This window comes from Nomascus leucogenys, chromosome 4 (genome assembly GCF_006542625.1).
Source record: "Nomascus leucogenys isolate Asia chromosome 4, Asia_NLE_v1, whole genome shotgun sequence".
Classification (NCBI taxonomy): Eukaryota; Metazoa; Chordata; class Mammalia; order Primates; family Hylobatidae; genus Nomascus; species Nomascus leucogenys.
Window position 1 is genome coordinate 55,399,894 of NC_044384.1, and position 10,334 is coordinate 55,410,227.

General features: G+C 35.0%; 1 protein-coding gene across 3 annotated transcripts in view; it reads right to left on the reverse strand.

Moving 5' to 3' along the window:
• Positions 1 to 797: 797 nt before the first annotated feature.
• The window catches only part of IMPACT (impact RWD domain protein), a 27,067-nt gene continuing 17,530 nt past the window's right edge, over positions 798 to 10,334 (reverse strand). Inside the window, exons 8-12 of one of the 3 annotated variants that reach the window (XM_030810639.1) lie at positions 8,813 to 8,886; positions 6,126 to 6,216; positions 4,364 to 4,498; positions 3,450 to 3,538; positions 798 to 2,956 (exon numbers count right to left, since the gene is read on the reverse strand). In XM_030810639.1, the coding sequence (XP_030666499.1) occupies positions 3,470 to 3,538; positions 4,364 to 4,498; positions 6,126 to 6,216; positions 8,813 to 8,886 (369 nt within the window). In that variant the 3' untranslated portion in view covers positions 798 to 2,956; positions 3,450 to 3,469. Of the gene's footprint in view, positions 3,539 to 4,363; positions 4,499 to 5,389; positions 5,413 to 6,125; positions 6,217 to 8,812; positions 8,887 to 10,334 lie in introns of those variants that run through there. The other 2 variants (XM_003261991.2, XM_030810640.1) reach the window with 2 other exon arrangements.

Here is a 10,334-nt window from a genome sequence, read left to right on the forward strand (position 1 = left end):
AGTTTTGAAATTTTACTATAGTTATGTTACTGTTAGGGGAGGCTCAGTGATGGGTACACAGGACCTACTATTTTTGTAACTTCTTGTGAGGCTACAATTATTTCAAGGCAAAAAGGTTACTTTTTTTTTTTTTTTTTTTGAGATGGAGTTTCGCTCCTGTCGCCAGGCTGGAGTGCAAAGGCACGATCTGGGCTCACTGCAATCTCAGCCTCCCAGGTTCAAGTGATATTTCTGCCTCAGCCCCCCTGGAGTAGCTGGGATTACAGGTGCCCGCCACCACACCCAGCTAATTTTTTTTGTATTTTTAGTAGAGACAGGTTTGACCGTGTTGGTCAGGCTGGTCTCAACCTCCTGACCTCAAGTGATCCGCCTGCCTCAGCCACCCAAAGTGCTGGGATTACAGACGTGAGACACTGTGCCTGGCCAAAAAGCTTACTTTTTTAAAAAGGATCTTGGGAGTTATCAAGCAAACTGCCTATTTTTTCCCATCTTTGGCTAGTATTAAATATTCCAACACAATATTAATGGAGTAATCACTGATAACACTTTCCTGGATGACAATCTGACTCAACTAATCAAAAGCTATTAGAATGTACAAACCTTGACCAAGAAATTCTGTATCTAGGAGCTTCTCCTGATGAAATAATTAAAGATACATAAAAAAATCTGCAAATGAGGTAGGTTTTCACAGTTGTTTATAACAGTAAAAAGTTGAAAAAAACTTAAAAATTAGAAATAAGTGGAGGACTAGTTAGTATAATATAATACTGAGAAGACAGAATACAATGCAGCCATAAGAAATTTAAGCCATAGAATATTTATTGACATGGAAAATGTGAACAATATACTTCTATATGAAATATGTAGGCTACAAAACAGTATATACAATTTAATACCATTTTTATGGAAAGAAAAATAACCATATATACAAAATCATGCGTAAGAAAAAAATAATATAAGGATGTACATACCAAATATTAATAATAATGGCTATCTCTGGATAGTGGAATCAGAGGGATTATGTAATTTTCCCAATAAATTTTCCTGTCCTCCAAACAGTATCCACTTCATACTATTATTTCTTGGTTGTAATTAGTTTGATATAATTCTCTTCAGAAAGGCTCTGTTTCAGTACGTATACCTCAAAGCATACTTTTGATGTAGCTTCTGCAATTCCCATCTAAAAAGCAGATAAAACTTGCTCTTATATTCTGGCATATGAAGACTATTTGTAATTAACACACTATAAAATATGGCAAAGCAGGCCAGGCATGGTGGCTCACACCTGTAATTCCAATACCTTGGCAGGAAGATCGATTGAGGCCAGGAGCTCAAGACGAGCCTGGGCAACATAAGAAGACCCTATCTTTACAAAAAATTTTAAAAATTAGCCAGGTGTGATAGCACATGCCTATAATCCCAGCTACTTGGCAGGCTGGAAGGTCAAGGCTGCAGTGAGCCATGATCATGCCACTGCACTCCAGCCTAGGTGACAGAGCAAGACCTCATCTCTAAAAAAAAATTTTTAAATAAAGCAAAATATGCCACAGCATAGATCTGATTGTAGAAAATTATTATATGGAGAACTGATAAATCTCCTAATCAAGACAAAAATTTTATATAGAGGAAAAAAATACTATCTATCATTAGTTCAAGTTTCCATTAAGAGTAGTGAAATAGCTCCAAGTTCAGAACTGGAGAATTTTGCATCTCTCCCTCTTACCAGCCAATTGACTTTAGGTAAAGAATACTAGAGTTTTTTAGTTAGTAAAATATAGTTAATAATTCTGTATAAAGGAGCAAAAGTAAGTTTCTCATTGTTTCCTATCTCCCTTCATAGGTTTGACATGTTGAAATTGGGAAATTATTTAATGTTAATAGTTTCTAACTTATTTAATTATGTAAAATAATTAATTTTTAAATTATTTTAACAGTTAAAACACAAAGCATACTTTTCATGGAACCAAGTGTTCCAAACACAAAAAGGTCATTCTCTGATGACTCTTGATAACATACAACGTAAAATATAGTTATAACAAATATAATTTAGAATTTATATTTCAGAATCCATCCTGGTGTAAAGCTATTTACTATAACCTTACTAAAAATACCAACGGTAAGGATGTTGGATCTTTTAAAGGTAAAACATCAGAGAAAAGAGAAAAAGACCTGTTTGTCCAATTCTCTGTGCTTTCCATGCTCTAGCACCATCCCAAAGTTGCCTCCTAACTTCTGTTTCCTCCCTGGGAAGGGAAGTCCAGGCAAATCTGTGATCAGTTAATAACTTTTAACAATTGTTTGCCATTACATCTGAAAGTGAACAGTTAATCACTTATTGTTATATCTCAAAGGTAAATTTCATTGTCTAAATGCCTAGAGGTAACTGGAAGATGAAAGAAACATAAAGGTTTGGTGAATAGCAGGAAAAAAATGGGGGGAGGGTTGTTTCTGTTTTTCCAATGAAAAGGTTTGCTCCTTCTCTCTGCAAAATCTTGGAACTGAGAAAGCTGTCTGGAGTGCAGATGGAAAGCAGGCATCAAATTGATGTAACTACACAACATACTCCTGCCCTACACCAGGGTCATTCTGCCACCTCTATCCCACTCTACAAATGTCCTATTCACCACAGCCTAACTTCTATCATAGTTCTAATTCCTCAGTGAAGATCACAAGAAAGGTACTTCCAGGTTGTTAAAAGAAACGAGAATGTTACACCAACACATTTCTGGGGTGGAGGGAGACTACTGACACTCCATATTTATTGCTTACATTACAAGAATTAAACAAAAAAAGCCGACTAGAAAATCACTTTCTGAAATTTCACAATCATCAATTTGCAACAGAAAGTGAAGCATAATATTTATGCTAACAAATACGTTGGATGAATTATCACCTCAGCACATAACTGCAGATGGATTACTCCTGGATTTTCACTTAATCCATTACTCGATGAACACTATAAAATGAAAGGTGACATACTTATGAACTAAAATCAGAAGAAGAAACTCTCCAAGATCAATCTTAAATGAGCCCCTATTCCAATAAGCCATAAAGAGCAGTAAAAGGCAATATTCATTTAACAGTACAAGAATCTCGATGACAAGAAATCAGGTATTTATATTCCTCTAGAGACATTTCTTCTCCACCTAACAAAGGCACTTGACATGTACTGAAATGGACAGTTAATTCAGGTACTGCCCTGGGCAACTGTTACCTTGCTAAAATTAGATGAAGTGGTGATTAAGTGCAAATTAGTTCTCCAAATAAGCCTGAAACACACATGAATAGATCATAAGTTCTCTATTTTTGGCAGATGATATAACCAAAGAAGAAAAGCTAATGTTGGTATCCATGCTGAATTGGCTGACTTGAGCAGTCAAGGATACTCTCTCTGCACAATATATTCCTTGATGACTATGGAATGTATATATAATTATAGGCAAATTAACCTTTCCTATAGTTTCAGGTATTAATGTTCATTCCTCTTCTTGTCTTTTCTTACTTTTTTGTTCTTTCCCAAAGACTTAGATGACTCCTCCTGAAAAAGACACAAATCAGTGCAGCATCTCTCCATTTACATAAAGATGAAACTTTCAATCTAATCACTTAGAATATATTTATACATATATATTCCACATATATTCATACATATATGTATGTATGTATATATGTTACAGTGAGGGTATGATCACTTTCATATGTGTCATTTCTGTGTTTTACAGGGTACTTTCACTTATAGGCTAATATTTTTTAAACAAGAATAATCAAGGAAACTTTATTTATCTAGTAGATTTATGTTTGAATAATTTCAATATTATTTCATCTATTGTCCCACTTTCCCAAGTAAGGCAGTAAAATTTAAATAAGGCAGATATGAACATACCTAAAATATAAAACAAAATAAACTCAAAGTATAAAGGAAGAAAGCATCTAAAGGTATGCCAGTGGAGGGGGAGATGTTTTGACACTAATGGAGAATTTCAGAATTTTATAGATGTTTAAAGAACATCTAGTCTGATGTGATATCAGCTACAACCACTCTGGGGCTCAATTTTAGGGATGGAACCTAGTTGGTCTTAAAAGGTTTTTCTAATTATAAAATTCTATGAATCTATGAAATCAAGGTGCGAAGGGATGAAGTGATCTGTCCTATGAAATCAAGGTGCGAAGGGATGAAGTGATCTGTCCAAAGTCACGTGACTGGCCAGACACACTGTTTAGAGTCTAGGTCTCCAGGTTCTTCATCCAAAGGTTTTACCAATTCACCACCCACATTCTGATTCATTCTTAATTTTCTGTCTTTTAAAAAAATTCCCAGGCAGTGATGAGAAATTCTCTAGATGTAGTATGAGGAGCCACTTACAGGTGAATTTGTGTAGTTCTTTTCCACTAGTATGTTTCTGGCACAGTTGTTGATATGTTTAAAGCGATCTGGTCCTAGCAGAATCCCTCCATACCAGCGTGATACTACCACCATGACATTCTTCACATTCAAAATCTGTTATTTTTTGGAAGCATAATTAGATACATAGACAGATATGTACAAATATGAGTTTTAAAAAAGGAGAATGAAATAACCCATATATAAAATCGCACATAAAATTTCCCAGTGACTTTAATTGTAGAGCCATATGAGTAGGCACTGAGTGAGATTACTAACAATTCAGGGAGTGAAATGGAAGAACAGAAGGGAATCTGGAAAACCATCACTGTGTTTCACAATGTCCTCAAATTCCCAGATTTGGGGCAACTGGACAGAGTGAAGGGGAGACCATGCAAGTAGGATTCTAGTACCTGGTGACTTCAACCAGAACAGCTAAGTTTAAGCAGCATTTTATCACTAGGCGAAATAACAACAACAAAAAAAACCCTGCTTCTGAACAAAGCTACAGGGGCTGCACGAGGCATCAATCCCTGGTGCTATTAGTAAGGTCTTCATCAGTTAAGATCTAGATCAGTCTCACTCTGTCACCCAGGTTAGAGTGCAGTGGCGCAATCTTGGCTCACTGCAACCTCTGCCTCCTGGGCTCAAGTGATCCTCCCACCTCAGCCTCCCAAGTAGCTGAGACCTACAGGTGCATGCACCACCATGCCCGGGTAATTTTTGTGTTTTTTTGGTAGAGTCAGGATTTCACTATGTTGCCCAGGCTGGTTTCGAACTCCTGGGCTCAAGTGATCTCCCACCTTGGCTTCCCAAAGTGCTAGGATTACAGGCGTGAGACACCATGCCTGGCCATCTTCATCAGTTTGACATTTGTCAAATGCTGCCCTTAATGTGAAGCCCACCAGTTTACAGGCCTGACCCACAAACACAGTTACTATTCAAGGCAAAGGCCTTGTTAGAAAATAAACCTTCACATACAAGAGCAGAAAAAAACCAGGTAACTACCTTAGGAAAAAAACAATCCAATCCTAAAATTAATGAACAATAAATGATCACCAGACAGATGAAGAAAATCCAGCAGCATGAAAGAGAAAGGACAAGATAAACAAAAATGGACCAGGAAAAAATTTTTTAGGGGTGAGAACATCTTAAAAAAGAAACTCTAATTAATATAATCAGAGAAATTTTAGAAGATATTGGAGCCATAAAACAGAACATGATATTCTTAAAAGGGAAAAACTGAAAACAAGAAAGAACTCTTAAAAATTAAATATATGGTTGCTAAACAAAATTTCAAATTCAACAGAAATTTTGGACAACAGTCAAGAAAATGTCTCAGAATATAAAGACAATGAGATGGACAACTTAATTAAAAAAAAAAATTCTGGATCTATCCAGAAGTTCCAATATCCAACTAACAGGAGTTCCATAAAGAAAGAATAGAAAAAATAAAGAGAAGGAAATTATCAAAAAAACAAAGCATTTTCCCAAAGTTGAAGACAATCTTCTATTGTCTATGTCTTGAAAGCATAGCACTTCTTATTAATTATTTGCTTTCTGTCCCACATCCACTGGTTAAAATTTTCATTCAATCAATATTTTAACATCAACTACTAATTAAATCAAATATATCTTATGTTACATAGTTCAACTGACTTAGCTATTACTAAATGGAGCTCTGTTTTGTTGAGAAATTTTATGGCTTGTACAGAACAGGATTGATAGTTTAACTCACACCTACCTCCATGAGATGAAGAAGACGCCCACCAGCTGCTGTTTCCCCATCATCCTCACAATCCTGTAAGAAGGTCTGTTTATCCTCACAATATATTCTGCAAATACAGGTAAGAGCATTACACTTTGAAACTAAAATATTATAATAAAAGTTATTCCTCAATATTTGTGATCATTTTGATTACTTCCAAAATTGGCATATTCATTTTTTTAAATCCTTCTTGAAATATGTATTATATTAGATATATTTTCACTGACAGTTTACTATCCAGTATGTTTGCCTTTTTATATACTTGGGAAAGCTAGGAATCAAAGGCATCTCCTTTATATCAGAAATGTTGCTATTATGGGAAGGTGAATTTATACATGTGACATTCCCCTTACTTCATTTAACCTTGAAGCTACCAAGAGCAATCATTGAAAAACATTTATTGAGAATACACTGTATAAAAGCAACAGGTACTACGACATATTATAAAGGAAGTAAGTGGCATGCATCTGTCTTCAGAGAGCCTTAAGATGTAGTGAAACAAAAAGCATATAAAAAAGATGAGGGCAACAAAACCAACATAAGGTAATATTTTATACTTTCATCTTATTCCAGCCATCAAGCATTTCTCTATTTTCTTCTAAGAATGTAAAGATTTAAATTTTCCTCTGGATGGTTACTAATATTAGAGACAAATCATGGTATTTTTATCCATTTAAACTAGAAAGTTATATTTGAAATAATAACATAGGCCTACAATAGAGTAAAATAAGCTGGGCAAATAAGTGCTAGAGATAGAAAAAAAAAAATAGTGTCAGTTACAGTATGCCATCTGGTGGATTTCTTAGGGCCCTACAATGGTATCATGTGGAACTGGGTAAATGTAGTAAAGACATCCTCCCAACTCTGGCCATAAAAAGCTGTAAACTTTTAATGTAAATACTAAAAGCTATAAAAGCTCATCTACACACCTAAGTCAGTTATGTTACCTTACAGCAGTCACGTTCATTCATTCACTCATCCTTCTTTCCCTTCATCCATCCATCCACTCTAAATATTTACTGACCACCTACTATGAACATTAAAGTTAAAATACTATGAGTACCTTTTTTTCTCTTTTTACATGGCTTAGATACAAGATTGTTGAAGCTGTAGCCACAGCCATAGAGGAATGAAATAAAGAAAACAAATGAAATTGGATTGTCAAATTCAGCTCCATCACTTAACTATGGGATCTTGAAAAGCTAACCTTTTTACAGTGGTAGAATTGCTAACTAATCACAGTTAATTTATATAAAGTTTTGGCACAGAGTAGGCACTCAAAAACATGTAGAATAAATGAACATTACAATTTTTACAGCCCATTCTAATGACTGAGAGTAGTCTAATTCCTCATTTTCCTATTGAAGGCCATAACTGATTAAGAAAACATTAAAATTCTATCCAGTGATACTCTATTAAGATGGGAATTACATAACAAATAATTGTTTGTAAGTAAGTTTTGGCACTTAAAGAGATGTGAAATTAGTAATATTAAGAACTCACCTACTCAAAATGATGAATTTTGAGTTTCAGTTTCAGATAGCCTAGATTCTATAAATAGTCTCAATCACATTTTAAATTTACACCAAGTCCCTATGTTCTGATTTATTTTAGGCCTACACTATGTTATTTTAAAGTCTCACAAATTTGTGTATTTTTTCAAATGCCCTTCATCTCTTCACTTACAAATCAGCAAAGATGCATATAAAAACCTGAATTGTCAAAACTGAAACTCACGTAGTAAAAGAAATACTCTTAATTCACTGCTATGGGAGCATAAATTGGTTTTAAAACCTTCGGGCTCATACCTGTAAATCCTAACACTTTGGATTACAAGGTGGGCAGATCACTTGAACTCAGGAGTTTGAGGCCAGCCTGGGCAACATGGCAGAACCCTGTTGCTACAAAAAATACAAAAATTATGCCGGGCATGGTGGCTCACACTATAGTCCCAGTTAACTTGGGAGGCTGAGGTGGGAGGATTGCTTGAGCCACGATCATGCCCTGTACTCCAGCCTGGGCAACAAAGGGAGACCCTGTCTCAAAAACCAAACCAAAACAAAACAAAACCATTGCAAGAAATTTGGCTATATATCAAGAGTTTCAAAATTGTTCACACTTTTTGATAATTCTAAGAATTCTTTCTTCCTTTTATTATATTCCCATTTCATTTCAAAAAAGAATCTCAAGCAACCAGAACCTATCCTGAGGAAATAACCTAAAAAGTATACAAGATGTTCCCTGGACCACTCTTTATAATTGTGAAAAATACGAAAAACTAAAGGAAATGGTTAAATTGTAGTATGGCACTCAAATATTTTACGACCATTAAACGGTATTTATCAAGCAGTTATAACAATATGAAAAGTGCTTTTGTTTAATTAAGAAAAAAACAGGATACAAGGGTAAAGCATTGGGAAAAAATAAACTTTGCAGAGAAAAAACGAAACAAAAACCAAAATAGTGTCAGTTACATTTGCTGGCAGAAATGCCTGATTTTTCCCTTCAATTCTTTTTTTCTTTTCTGCAGTTTCCAAATATTCCACATGTCTATTACTATTACAATGGAAAAATACATAATAGTTATTATTTTCTAAAATCATGCATCATTTCCCTCTATTTTTAACAAATTGCAAACACTAAAACTTGTGATGATTACTCACCTGTAGGCATAGATGTTGTGGGTGGCACTAGCTATTTTCTTATTCTCATACAATTTGGAAAGAACCATTTTCACCTTAAAAACAGCAATAATATAAATAAGTATGCTTTTTATATTTGCTCTGTAAATAATGCTAGAAAAATACCTTGAAGCATGCTGTATTAAAATAAATATCACTTAAAGAGTCTACTATACTCTGAAAAACTCATTTACAAGTTTCCTTCTCATTTTAGGGGCAGAGACTGGTACTCATAATTGGTATAAAAATGACAGACCTGGTATTTTGAGCACTAATTATCAACAAATATTTCAGTATTACTATGTCAAAGGGAAAGTTTGTTCCCATGTAGGGAATTTTAAATGTATCTGTAAAACTTCTAAAAACTAGCTCTGAAATTTACCAAATGTATACATCCAATGTAGCGGGTGTACAATAATGGTATGTTCCAAATGTTATAAAACACAGCTTTCTCTGGGAGTCAAGTAAGGTTCATAGAGGAGGTCACATGAGCCAGGTCTTATAAGTGGCAGTTCTTCTGCATCAAAAGGAAAGATGGGGCAAGAAGAAGACATTCCACACAGAGAACAGGGCTATATGCAAATACAGAGACTGGGTGACCAAATTTAGCAAATAAAAGTAAAGGACATCCATTAAATTTGAATTTCAGATAAACGACAAGTAATATTTTTACTATAAGTACATCCCATGCAATAATGTTTATCTGAAATTCAAATTTAACTAGGTATTCTGTATTTTATCTGGCAACCCTAGTGGGAACAAAAAGAGAAAAGTTCAGGAAGCTTTACACAGCTTAACTTAGAGTATGAATGAGATGACAGAAGATGTGTCATGAATGATAAGCTACGGCCATATTTAAAGGATCTGTGTAATAAGTTTAGATGTTCCCTTGTAGACATTGGAAGTCAGCAAAGATTACACATGCGAAGGTGGATAAGAGAGAGAAAGAGTGACACATGGTCAGATTTTTCAGGAATGTTGTAATGGCAAGAAGTAAGGAAGAAATATTGGTGGCAGGGAAGACTGAGCCAGAGTTGGGGACACCAATTTGGATCACAAATTGTGCAATCTTCTGTTTATCATTTTATAATCTTTCAGGTTCTCAAATTCTGATCAATAAAATAGACAATGACCTCTAAAATTTGTTTCAGCTCTCACAAATTATAATGCTATAAATCTAAGTGACTATGATCAGAAACAGAAAGAGGATTCAGAATGAACAGATTCAGAATTAGAATGTCTCAGGAGGACCCTGGGAAGAAGATGTGACTAAGGGCCAGGGACAAAATAGGATTCCTGAGAGAAAAGACCAGAAGTCCGCACCAAAAGTTATGATCTTGACCACAAGTCAATGCAGAAAAGAACTTCCTCTTTCAGAGAGTGAAACAGCCTGGTACAAAGAGCCGTATCCCTGAAGGCCAGGGTTTTAAAGAGCTTCAAGAGTAGGGTAGCTGCAAAGACCAAAGGAAGAGACTCATGCCTAAAACCTGCGGTAAATGAGACT